The sequence below is a fragment of the Buteo buteo genome, chromosome 5 (genome assembly GCF_964188355.1).
Source record: "Buteo buteo chromosome 5, bButBut1.hap1.1, whole genome shotgun sequence".
Lineage (NCBI taxonomy): Eukaryota > Metazoa > Chordata > Aves > Accipitriformes > Accipitridae > Buteo > Buteo buteo.
This window is the reverse complement of record NC_134175.1, coordinates 13,831,017-13,844,410: the sequence shown is the minus strand read 5'-3', so window position 1 is coordinate 13,844,410 and position 13,394 is coordinate 13,831,017. Positions and strand designations below refer to the sequence as shown.

The 13,394-nt window shown below is 43.6% G+C and overlaps 1 protein-coding gene across 1 annotated transcript in view; it reads right to left on the bottom strand.

Moving 5' to 3' along the window:
* ABCA12 (ATP binding cassette subfamily A member 12) overlaps positions 1-12,298 on the bottom strand; it is an 88,427-nt gene extending 76,129 nt beyond the window's left edge. Inside the window, exons 1-2 of the mRNA XM_075027911.1 lie at positions 11,903-12,298; positions 7,606-7,699 (exon numbers count right to left, since the gene is read on the bottom strand). Of these exons, the coding sequence (XP_074884012.1) occupies positions 7,606-7,699; positions 11,903-11,971 (163 nt within the window). The 5' untranslated portion in view covers positions 11,972-12,298. The remainder of the gene's footprint in view (positions 1-7,605; positions 7,700-11,902) is intronic.
* Between the last annotated feature and the right edge of the window lie 1,096 nt (positions 12,299-13,394).

Genomic DNA, 13,394 nt, shown 5'->3' with positions numbered 1-13,394 from the left:
CCAAACGGCCTCAGTATCTATTGTATCGGAGTAATTTTTGTTCCTCTGCAAGCCTCCATCACTGCTGCATATCAGGACAGGTTCATGCTGCAAGGTGGCACCCAGTAAGCTCAAATACACATAGTGCAACATACTGCTGCCTGTGCACACCAGCACAGGTCCAGATGGCATGCAGCACAGGGAAACCTGCCAGCTGGGCTCTGCACCACGCACGTTAATTATGACGACCTCATGTTAGCCCAAGTCTCACTGTCCCTGGAGCACACAAATTCCCTCACTGCCTTCCTATTATGCTTTAAGCAGTGTCATCCTTGGTCTTCTTTCCCTCAACTCTAATTTGATTTTTTTTTTATTTCCCCCATACAAATCATTAAGTAACAAAAAGCTGTTGTGAGCATCTATTGCAGATACATCAGTTCACCTGTGTACCACATAGCCTACCCTGATTTACAAGTCATACACCCACTACCCAGCTCCTGTTTTTCAAAATGAAAACTCAGCAGGACCCCAGATAACTCCATTCAACCCCCCAGATGCCCAGTGATGGCTGGGAGAGATTCAAGAGCTTCCATTTTTCATCTTTACAGCAACAGCATCCTTGTTTTCTCAAGTTGTCCCAATAACACGATGTCCTCAGTTGTCTGCCTATGACAGTGAGACTGAAGCAGCAGACAACTCACTACAAGACTCCTCCCTGTGTCGGTGGCCTCAATGGGGGAAGCATTTCATTGCCTAATTCTTCCCGCAAGCAATTCAGGCTCTGCAAATAAGGCTGGCCCACAGCAGACAGCATCTACTTCCATGCTTATTAAGACTATGCAAGCTAGTTTTGCTTGCCCACACACCTTCACCTTCCACCCCCTTGTCTAATAAATTAAAAATCAGCACTTGAATCTGAATGCATTGCGTTCACATACTGATCAGGAAGATCACAAAGACAAGAGAGAATAAAAATTGCAAAGGAGTGGGAGAAGGAGGAGGTGTAAAGGGAGGACAAAGAACCCCCAAACCAAACACAAATAACAAAGGAAGGGAGATGGAAACCTTCTAAGAGGTATTACAAATTCAGGTCAAGATGAGGAAATGACAGAGCTGATGTCTGTACCACAGGGCAGACCTGATGAGGAAGGATCACACTGAAGATTGACTGCATTGTGGAGGGGTGCTCCACTGCCTGAAGCACAAACACACCAAGAGAGGAGGAACTGTGCACTAGTCCTTTTCCTACAGGGCTTTTTAAAGCAATATTTAATGCAGACAAAGCTAACTTGGTCTTCTTGTAATACAGCCAACTTGCTCTTGTCTGTACGAGCACTAGGGCACTGCACAAACAGGACCTAAGAAGAGAGTCAGAATGTTTCCCAGCAAGAAGCTGGAATCTAAAAGTTTAAATCCATATCTAGAGTCTTGAAAAAAACTTGCACAAAAGCTATGTTTACTAAACCAACGTCTTTCAATGCTGAGTGCCTCCAGGCAGTCTCCAGAGTCCAGGTTAACATTCTTTAAACAAAAGTGACTTCCTTTCCAGAAACACAGACATCAACAACTGCTGACTTCTGTCCAAGCCAAACTGCTCAGCACCTTTGAAAAAATACTTCTGCACTTCTCAGTCCCAGCATCTGGATTCAGATGCTTTAGGAAGTCAATTAGAATTAAGTGACTGCTCAAGGCCCTGTTGTAATTCAGTGGGGAGGAAAAAATACTGGTAACTCAGGAGTTCCCATTTCCAACTCTAAACATCCTTCAGTCACACCTCCCGACGTGGAAGAGTCTGTAAAAAGAAATGGAGGTGTGGAGATTCATGAAAAGGGAGGCATAAACATCACAGCACTCTGTTTAGGTTATGGGTCTCTGAGCTAAGTGGAAGCTTGGGCAAGTTGCAGGGAACTGTATGGCTGGGCACTGCTTATGTATGTAAGGAGATCAATGTACATGTCTATTCCAGCAAATGTGGGGACAGTTGATACAATTCATACTCTCCTTCAGCACTGTTTCAATGAAACAGAGCACTATATGGCAGTCTGCTCCCTGGCATAATGGCAACACAACAAAATGAAACAAAAAAAAGTTCATACCAAAGTAAGGATGCCTAAGGAGGGACCTGATGAGGCTATTTTGCTAATCATGCCGCAGTTGAGCACAGACAAAAATCTGGTGTTGGGTCGTGTAGAAAAGGGGAAAAAATGGACAGAAAAGAAGGGGAGGAAAATGAAGCAATCTAAAGGAAAATGAGGAGTGGGGTTGCTCCATCAAGGGCAAATAGTGAAGGAGAGCTGGGAGCCTGATGTGGGCTTGTCTGTGTATACAGATTAGGTTGAATCCTTGGGGTGGATTATGCCTCGCATAAACACCCATGACTTACCCAAATGAATGGAGTGACCTGTGTAGGTGAGCCACCATCTCAACTCCCTGTAATTAGCATGGGAACCTATTAATTTTTTCCACACTACTGGGAAAAAAGATGAGTTCAGGTCCTTCCAACTATCTTTTCAGAGCTTCCTCATCTCCAGGATGGTATCTCAGAGGAAGGATAGTGCTGTGGCCATCTGATGTCACATGTGTCCTCCTGACAGCCACAGCCATCACTCACATGGAGAACTAACCCAGCTCAAGGTCCTTCTCTGTTAGCAGTGGGACAAAGTTAGTGTAAGGGTTTCTGCATCAGAGCAACACGGTGGGATTGAGGCAGGGAACTGTCAGAGCTAAAAGTGGTTTGAGGTCCTTAGTTACACAGATGCACATGGCAGGAACCCCCTGAACTCATCTAGAAGCACATTGCTGCAACAGTCAGAAGGGCAGAGACATGCATGGGTGATAAGGATGGAGAGTGACAGGTACTGCCTGCCATATGCTTGGCAGAACAGACACCTTGCACCCATCACAACCAGCTGCCTTATCCCCTTTCCCAGTGATATGGGAAAGGGGATACTATCTGCATTTATCCTTTTCTTCTAAGCTATATAGAGCATCCTGCCTCTTTTTCTGACACTGCTCTGACCAGTGTAACTTGTGCCTCAGTTACGTCTAACATGGTAATAGCGCTCAGCACAGAAATCACAGGAAAGCTCCATCTGCAGGTACAACAAGCTGCAGCCTCTTTCCTACGGCATCTCAGATCTCTGCTCTGTGATTCATACAGATTTTTCCAGCCAATTCTGGACCTGTTCAAACCCTAGCTATCGATCACAGTAAGACTGAATGCAGTGTAGCTCAGAGACCCTCCTATCCTGGGCCCTCTCCCAGGACCACCGGAGCCAAGAATGAGAGAAGACTATGAGTATCTGCTCCTTTGTAGTATTGTGCCACACAGCTCTGGCTCTAAACTAGGCCTAAACAGCTATGCTGGTACTGGCAAGCAGTCTAGTGCTCAACTATTACAATATTCCCCCAGAATATTGGCTGCAAAGAGCAGCCTTGCAGAGCACTCTGCTACTGAGTCTATCACGAATATCTGAGTGAATGCGATACACCCAGCAGGCATCTCCATGATGGTGATGAAATCCCAGTGGAAATTCTGGGCAGAGATGAAGGGTAAGATGTGCTTCACTGAGAAGAGTTCAAGCAACCAATTCCCTGGCAGAAAGAATCTGGTGGATTTTAAGACCAGATCCGAAAGCACAGCTTCCTTCCATGAAGAAGGAAAAATATGTGTGAATGAGGCATGGCTTTCACAGCCCACAGGCTGTCCCTTGGAAAGCCAGGGGGAGCAGAGCCCTGGGTCTAACAAGAGTGCAAGGTTTCTACCACATCTTCTCTGTAGCACTAAAGAGCAGAGTTTCTGAATGAGTGGACAACTAACCACACCCAAGAGAGCTTCTATGGAGAATAATGATGAGGTCAAACTGGCAGGAGGGGAGAGAAGGAGAACAGAAAAGGAAGAAAGCAGGTGGGGAGGGCGTGACAGGGTGTGACAGTGCTAGTTAAAGCCAGGAGTGTAATTGGGCTTCTCTGTAGACTGAGTGGGTTGAGCCCTGAGGGACAGATTGTATCTCACACACACAATTCCCATACCTTGCAAAAACCTGTAGTGATGGAAAGGGACTTTTGTCCCTACTCACTCTAGAAAACAGGTGATACAAGAACAAAAGCCTAGAAGATACCATCAAACCCAGTTCACTGACTTTCACACTGCAGGCTTCCAATCCAGAGCTTCCTATTCCACACGTATGCCACAAAACACATCCCAATGCCTCCTCGCAAATACAAAGGCTGTAATAAAAAGGTCAAAAGCCACAACTGCGATGTGCATAGTAAGTTGGATGGGGATTTTGTTTGGTTAGACCCCCAGATCATCACAGGAACTGGGTATGCAGGGAGAAATCTCTTTTTCATTTCTCCTGACAACAATCTCTGCTGACCTGGAAATACATAATCAAACAGATGCCTAGGAGAAAGAAGAGAGATGGTTTTTTTCCTCTTAGATACTAGATGCTTTAGTTGTGAAGAAAATTATATATCAGATGGATATCAGCTCCTTTTTTTCCTCAGTTCTTAATCTTCCTATGAGCATCCTCTTGACTGGTGACATTTATTTGGCATGACATTTCCCTTCGGAGTTCCGTCTGGCATAAGCTCCCATTGCATTAGGTGCTACCAACATAATTCAAAGCAAGCAACTTGCTCTTGCAGGAAGCTCTTGCCACTTGTTCATTCTTGATGGATATTTGCTAGGTAATTTCTCTACATAATCTTCAATCTATTGAATGTGTATTAGACATCTTTCAGAAGAACTTACTGCCTCAAATTTGAGCTGTTTTAATTGAGCAAATAATAGATTTCATGATATTTCTGTGGCCCTGAATACATGAGATAAGCTTACAGACCAAGATCTTCTCTGGGGTTATCTCTAAGGCTTCAAAACTCAGCATTTTAGTAGCTTATTCTATTTCTGTGCCGTTGATTCTGTGCTTCCTGACTTTTGTCCACCTGCAATAGTCTCTTGACAGCAGAACTGGAAACAGCTTCTTGTCACTACTTAACAATTGTGCCTTTTAAGGCAGGCACTGGAACTCAGCATAAAGGGGATTTTATTCCTGTTCAAAATGAACAAAAAGCCCCCTCCTGTAATAGTTTTCCTAGATGTGTCCACCTGCCCTTTTTTTCTATCAGAAGAGAAAATTCCAAAATGATTTCTCTCTTGCTTTTCAAGCAAAAAGTTGATACATTTTTCCAGTTGTCAAAAAAAGAAGGTAATTGTCAAGCAGCTATTCTGACTTAACTGGAAAAGATAACTAGCCAGCAGAAACTGGCTGTTTGATGCTCTGGTTAACGTTCTTCTCCATGTGCTTGGGATTCTTAGACGGTCTCTGAACAACTTGAGCACAAGAATACACCACAACCATTATTTTCCATTATAAAACCTCTCTTGCAATAGAGAGTTCCTATCATCCACTTCCGAGAGATAGATACCTACTTGCATACTTACTGACACTTGCCCCAAAATAGAATTAATCTATGGAAGAAAAGGGAACTACTCCAATGATACTGCCCAATCTTCCCCTTTCCTGCAAAGCACAACTGATGGAGCTACTTGCTGTTCCTAAGAACATTCCTTTCAATCCATTAATTCAGAGATGCAACCATCCAGAGCAAACATGCTCAAATTAAATACACATTCAAACTAATAGCCATGTAGAGTAAAAGAATTTTTTTTACCATCCAGCTGGCTCTCTTGACATTCATCTTATCAGATTTATCAGGGACAGGAAGTACAACCAATTGAGCAGGGTGGGAAGACAGCCATTTCCACACTTGGCAACACCTGGGGTTTTCACAAAGTACAACGTGTCCTGTCTTGCCTGCTCCAACTGGTTCAAGGGAATTTGGGAGAACTTGAAATATGTAACATGCCTAAAGAGGCCTTTTGCTGACAGCAGATGGTGTTGGAGTTAAAAGACCACCCTAACACACCAAGAATGTCCTTCTCCATTAAAGATTTCCTGTGATACTTTCAGAAAGTCACTTATTCTGGCTTTCCATCCCTGTCTATAATATGAGGTACACAAACGTTTAGTCAGATTAGGCTGCAAGCTCTCTGGCACAAGGGCTATCCTAATTGTGTATCCAGTATTTGTCACAATGTGTCCCTTTCTCACACACCATACAGAAACAAAGACTCCTTAATAGGAGAATCACACAGGTCACTGGGTCAAACATTTCCAGTGCGCACACACATCATCAAGTATAGATCCCTCACAACCACATTTTACACATGTGATGATAGCTACAAACTCTGGAAGACAACTGCTTGTCCTCACTGCTGCCAGAGTCTGCCTTCTCTCCCCCTGCATCAGACTCCTCATGCCAAATACAAAAATCCAACATTGCCCATGCCAGGGGTTTGTTCTTGTCAAGTCAATGACACTCTGATGCAGGTCATCCATGATTGTGTCTCTCCTATGAATCAGATGTTGCAAATCTTTTTGTAAGGGTAATTTTTGAGGGCCTATTCCTACCCTGTGCTAGGAAACTATGGCTCTCACTAATAGTTCTCCACACAGCTTTGTGCTGCAGCACATGGATGTAATTCAGCAGACTAGATATGCAACATGAAGCAAGAATCTTGCATACACTTTCAGGCTTTCTGCAATAAGGGCAAGGAACCCCTCTAATGAGCAGGTAACAAAGAGTGCAGCTCGAAAGGTACACAAAGGTAGGCCACCACTGAAAAGAAGGGCCCAGTCCTTTCACCCACTCCTCTCCCCTCTCCCTTGGGACTGCACTTCTGAGGCCACAGAGATCAGAATCAGGGATTTGATCCAACTCAAAATTAACACTTTGGTAGGCAAAAAGGCTTCCAACTGTGTAAACTCCTTGCTCTGTTTTACCATATAACTTCATGAACAAATGTGGCCAGGGTTGGGGGTATGCTGCTTCTGATGGTGATAAGGACCCACTAAAGCAGCGTAAGCTTTTTAAAGCAGATTCAGGCACAGCCATGCTCTGAGATGTAGACACGTTCTCCTGACCAAGGAAGCAAGGCTTGCAAGCAAAAACCACCTTATGTAAATTCTTTACCCATTTAACTACCAACAACTATTTACCCACCCAAATTGCTCTCTCTGACTTGCTAGAAAGGGCTCACATAGACCATCAGGTCACAGGAGCCAAACAAGTTACCACTCTTCAGCTGAGCCTTAGTAGCAAGCTGCCTGAACAGGAGCTTTTTTGCCTGCAGCACACACAAGGTAAAATCTTTCATGCTGACCAAGCTCATGTTTGTTACCTCACCTTCATAATCCCACTTGAAGCCTATGCCCTTATTCATTTTACTGAGTAAGATCTCCCCCAGCTGCCCTCTTGTCCCTCAATTTATCATGTAAATTTATATTGCTGTCTACAACAGCAACATCTGAGTGCATCTTGATGAGACAGTTCTTTAAAGTTGTTTTCTAATTTTAAAACTAATTTGAAAAAAAAAACCAAACAGAAACAACCTCAGAGGAACACAGACATTTTATTTACAGCATGCTGCATCCCAGGAAATCTCCACCAGAAACTACAAAGAACCAAATTTGTAAAAGTAACAAAACATGTCAAATTAACACATCAGTCACTAAAATGAGAACTAAATCACAAAGACATAAAAACAAACCAGTTACTTACAGTTTGGTTGTGGTTCTGGAGGGAATTTGAGACGGATAATGGCCAAGATTATGAAAACAACCACAGGCCAGGAAATTAAAATGAACGACCATACCTATAAAACAGCAATGAAAATATATTGGTTACGTTTGTCGTATTGATGTGTTTCAGAGCTTGTCTGGAATGTACAAGTACTACCCTAATTGAGTTATAGGATGCACTGTAAATCGTGCCTGTCTTGGTATGCATACTATTAAAACCCAAGTATTATCTATGCAGGAAGAAAAACTACGTAAGATTTCAAGAGCAAATAACAAGACTGAAAATAACACAAGCCTTCCAGTGTTTCAGTTTGGCTGATAATTATGGGGGACAGTGTTTACACAGATTTGAGACACTGCTATGTAACAGTAAAAGCACGCTGAGAAGTACAAGGCTTTTGGACGCACTGATTGCAAGATAAGAGAGCTGAAGGGCAAAAGGTTGGTTTCAGTTTCAGTGAACAGCACTGCTCAAACAATGGGTTAAGATGACTTCGATTTGATCATACCTCAAAATTAAAGTGTTTGACAAGTACATTGACAAGTCTACTGCATTTTTTTCCCCAAAAAAGTTTCACTGTTCTTCACAAACAGTAGTTGAACCTCACAGTAGAGCAGAAAGAAAGGATTTTCATAGTAGTCATTTACAAGATGTAGTGCTCAAGCATGGTGAAGGAAAGGGTTTATTGAACTGTGTAACCAGTCACCTGGAGAAGTCACATTTGAACACCAATCACCAGGATCCCTCATATGAGCTTCTGACCCCAGGAACTTAACTGCCTGGCACCTTTCCATTTCCAGACTGTAGCAGTCCATAGAGATGAGCTGAGATGGAAGAGAGATGATGTAAAATTGGCCTAGTATGTTGGAAAAACCATGAACATTTATAGAGCTGTTGTCTCTGACATGAGGGTTGACCATTTCAATAGACGAGAATGAAGAAAATACAGTCTGCTAATCATCTAGTATAGTAAATCAATCTAGGTAGGAGGCCCAAAGTCAGTCTTAAAACTACAAGCATTGGAGTTTTGTGAGCTAGAAAAATGCAATTATTCAAATAATCAACTGCTTTTGCACTAGCTGGCTAGCTTGCTACTGTGCTTACTAGATTAGAGTTTTCCATCCATCAGTAGTTAAGCTCAAACTACTCTGTGCTGCAAAATTGCTGTGCTATCTTCATGCCAATTTTTGAAACTGCAAAGATGTCTTTCTTCAAAATCATCCCATTTTTCATTGTTGTGTTGCTGTTTTCTTCAGATCAGCACATATTGCCCAAAACTGTTTTTCCAAAGTAATTCCAAGCCCATAACAGTGTTTTCATTTCCTGTAACACTTACTGGGACATAAAAACAAACAAACAGACAAACAAATCCTGAAGAGCAATTCAGCTTAAAGATGGTTGTTTTACAGCAACACCATCCCTATCATCCATGATGAGATGACACAGCCATGAAAGTAGGAGCAAGATTCATGCCCCAAAATAGGCAACTGACAGACATCAAACCACAAGGCACCTCCCCACACATCCCTTCAGAGAAGGTACTCCTATAATTTCAGCATTCAGTAACATTTTAGTTCTTACAGACAGTACTCTTCCTGCTTTTTATATATACACTGCCAACTTATAACAAGATTGATCACTGAAACTAACATCTTTTTATAATTTTTATATCATGTGCTTTCCCTATAATCAGTCCCCAAACACGCTGTTTAACTCTGATTAATTCACATGCAAATGGTATTATTAATGTATCCTCCTTGTTTAGTACTACGTAGGCTAAAGTAAAATTATGGGGTAACAGCACAGAAACTGATATTAGTCAGAAGCTGCCTAAAGGAAGTGCAAGAGATCTGTCATATTCTTGGGACAAGAAATGAATACTGATTGTTTCTACCTAGGGAAATCTTTGTATCTCCCCATTTTGAGCTAAAGTAGTGCTTATACTCCCCACTTTCCAGACAGCTCTTCCCTTAGTTTCTCTGTCCTTTGACTTAATTGGCTTTAATAGTAGCTGGGCACATCAGTTGCAACATAACAGCACTCCCACTGTCTCCGGCATTTCCAGTTAACAAAACCAAGACAACCACCCTGGCCAAACTGCTTGGAGGTGGAACACATTGACTTGAATGGAGCCATAACCAACCTCAGTTTGGCTCTTGGGACACCAAGCACTGTGATGTAGGTTGCACAATCCTTTGGTTGCTGGATTATTTCACTGCTAAAAGTAGATGCAATTGCTCAGACCTTACTTAGTATCTCTGGATGCAGGCACTTTTTCTCTCTCTCCTACCCCTGTTTAAATAACCAAGCTGCCTAGAAGTGACAGATGGAAAGCAACAGAAGTGCAAGACACACTGATTTCTCCAGTTCCCCCTGGTGTGCAGGCCAAACCTTGCTCCCGAGAAGACTGCCACCTAAACTCATGACCATTCCCTTCTCAGCAGGAGTAAACTGTATTGAGGTACTCCCTGGCCATGGATGCAGAGCTTCAGCTGATTTCAACAAATTGACAGTCAAGCAAGCTGTAGCTCTCCCCATGCTGCACAGATAGAGGCAGTCTCTCCACGGGGTCTGCGGAGAACTCCCAGAGGAAATAAAGTATAAAGCAAAAGGCAGAAGCAAATGTGTTTGCTAGCCCTGGAGAGGCTGATAAACAGAGCAGGAAAGCACTCGAGTCTGCAGGGGGGAGGACGGGGGCTGCCTAGCGTCAGACCATTCCATGACATTCCAATCAGCCCTGGCAAAGGCAGCCAACACTACTGCAGTGGCAGGAACCACCTTCATTCATTATCAGAAACTGAGAAGCACAACAGAACAGAAGCAGGAGGACAGAGGAATCGGAATGCGTTTGGGAGCAGAGATCTGGGTTTACCTCTTCACACCCTCTCCAGTCTGAGAAAGCTCCCTAATTTGGAGCAAGAGAGAAATGAAGGAGGGTTGCAGCGAATGCCTGCCATAAAATAATCAGTAGTGGCCAGATTTTTATTTTAATTGGCATTTCAGTTCTACAGAATTGATATTTCAACTTTACAGGAAACCAGAATTAAAGCAAGTGAGACTCTATGGTCAGAAGTACAGGCAGGGCTTAGGTTAGCATTTACTCTGGGTAGACAAGAGCTGAAAGAGACCCAAGCCTTCTGCTTTTAAAAAGGCAGTTACAATTTCTCTTGAGAAATTACAGGTCATTTTGGGGGATTCCTCTGCATCTCAGAAAAAGTCTCCTGTACCCTTCGCAGCAGTGAAGGATACTCTAAGGTGCACAGCATGTCTACAGCTCCTGTGGAGGATCACAAGGAGTCAGATGAACTCAGCATCTCTCTGAATCAGGCTCCAAAACAGAGAAGCAGGACAGGGCAGGCAAGAATGGACCTTGCAGAAAGCATGCGGTGATATAAGGCCTTTCACTGTATCCTCATATCACACCCTCCATGGCCATTTCTCTTCTGTCAGCATTTTCTGCACCTGTCAAGGCTTCCATTCAACCAAAGCAAGTTTAAAAACCATCACATTTAGATTACTAGCAAGCGGTCAGGTCACAATACAAGTCCATGAACTGCAGCATGCTTATGGTGAAGTTACAGCACAGCTGTATTGAAACCAGACTGGTACAAAACTACTGGGCAGGCTTTGCCTGGACATGCAATACCACCCAAAGGAACATTTGTCTCCCTGATGCTGCTGCAGTTCACGTTGTTCTCTGGACATTGCTGGCAATGGTTTATCTTTTGGAAAGAAAGACCATTTGGGGTGTTTGATTTGCAATACACTGGACTGCACTGGAAATCTGTCCTACCTGCCATCTCTGAGAGCTACTTTTTTCTTTGTCCATCCTTTACAAATGGCTCTATATAAGGGCACCCCCTCCAGCACCCCCAAATCCCAGGGATTTCTTGGAGGCTGTATGCCAACCATGGGGTCTGCTCACATGAGAACTGATACAGAACTGCAGCCTTAATTCAAGTCTGCCCATAAGTTTGTGCATGGGTTTGTTTGCATAGACCACTGCCCTGAGGGAACAACAGTGGTATCCATGGTATTCAATCTGGAGTCCTGAGCCCTCATGCACGAGCTCCAACGCAAGACCCAATCACTTTGTCTTAAAAAGACCCACCTTCACTTCCATGCCATTCCCTTTGTTCCTTCTGCCTCTATCACCAGCCTTTAAAGTATTTCTGTTTTAATATTGTGACCTTCCTCTCCTGCAGTGCCCCCCTTGCTCCTCAGCTCCTGTGATTTTCAGGTTACCCCTCTTCTACTATTTTGTTTCCATACTCACCGGCTGCCTCTTGACACTCAGCCAGTTCTTCCACAGCAGGATCCTCAAGTGCTGAGAGAGTGCAGCCATCCTTGGCTGACCCAACCAAAAGCGTATGGGCTACGTATTCTTCCTCCCCAGGCTTAGGAGGCAAAAGCACAGGCTCTAACCCAAATGGGCATCCAGTGTCCGATATCCAAGCCTGTGTCTCTTCCCCACAGCATAGCTCTGAAGCAGCTACTTCATCCACTTGTGGCTGCTGTACTCCCAGTAACTGTAGCTCTTGTCCTCACAGCAATAGCTCCTAGCAAATTCAACAGGTAATTCTTCTCCAGGCAGGCAGGCAGATGCAGCAGCCTGCCTCCACTTGTGTTAATTACAATATCCAGCCTCTCCTGGCTGCTTGTTGTTCAAGCCCTAACTGATAAAATGGATAGCATTCCAAAAAGATGCTTCTGCTTAAACAAAAGGTGATGCATGCCTCCTCCTCCTCCCCATGATGAAACTACCTGCCTGCCCACACACTGCTTCTGCTGGAGAGGTGTCATCAACAGCAAAGAGTTAGGCCACTTGCCAGGCCAGTCAGACTTCCCTGAGTTCACAGGGAACGGCTGGGAAGAAGAAAGTATCCACAGCTACAGCCTGCGTCTTCCTGGCATTGCTGATTTGGATATAGGGGATTTTTTAATACTTTTGAATGTCTCAAACCTACCCATCCAGGGAAATTAAATTGAAGAGTTAAAAACATATATAAGTGAAAATCTCAGGGATGGATCTAATTGCTCAGCTTCTTGCATCTTCCCTTTCCTCCAGGAGATCAGTGCTGGTGTTCTCACTGATTGAATTCAATATTACACATAAAATCCACTGGGAATGGAATTGCAGAATCAGACCCCACAAAGACTTCAGAACACCAGTGTAGCTTGAACGCTGTTCTAATTCAACTGATCATTAAATTTTTTAAGTTAGTGGAACGATATCTAAAAAAACAGCTAGACATAAAAGGAAAGAGTAAACTGTGGGTACAGAGGGAAGCAATGACTGCAGAGGGGACTGCTCATTGCACCAAGGACTATAACAAATCTGAGTTCTGAAACCAGATACAGACTTGTTTGATGAACTCTGGTCATCTAGCAGAACTCTAGTCCTCCTTAGACGAGTAGCGTTTATACTCAAGTACCCCATCCGCTAACACTGAGATCATCCTCAAAGTACCTAGGCAAGCCATGGAAGACTTCACTGCTCTCAGCATATTCCATAGAAGAGGTCAGAAAAGAATCTCCCACATGGCATTTCTTTCAGCCACAAACTAACTTTGTGCCTCAGAAGTGAAAAACACTCTGAATGAGTCCTTGCCAAACTTCACCCAGGGACAAAAGTGGAGGAGGCAGCCCTTCCATCCAGAATGATCTTGGAGCACAGGAGCTTTGATCTAAGGGTTGCAAAAAGCTCTGAGTGAGAGTAAGAGAGAGGGAAAGAGAGAGATGTGGTACACAGTGAAGAGAAACAGCTT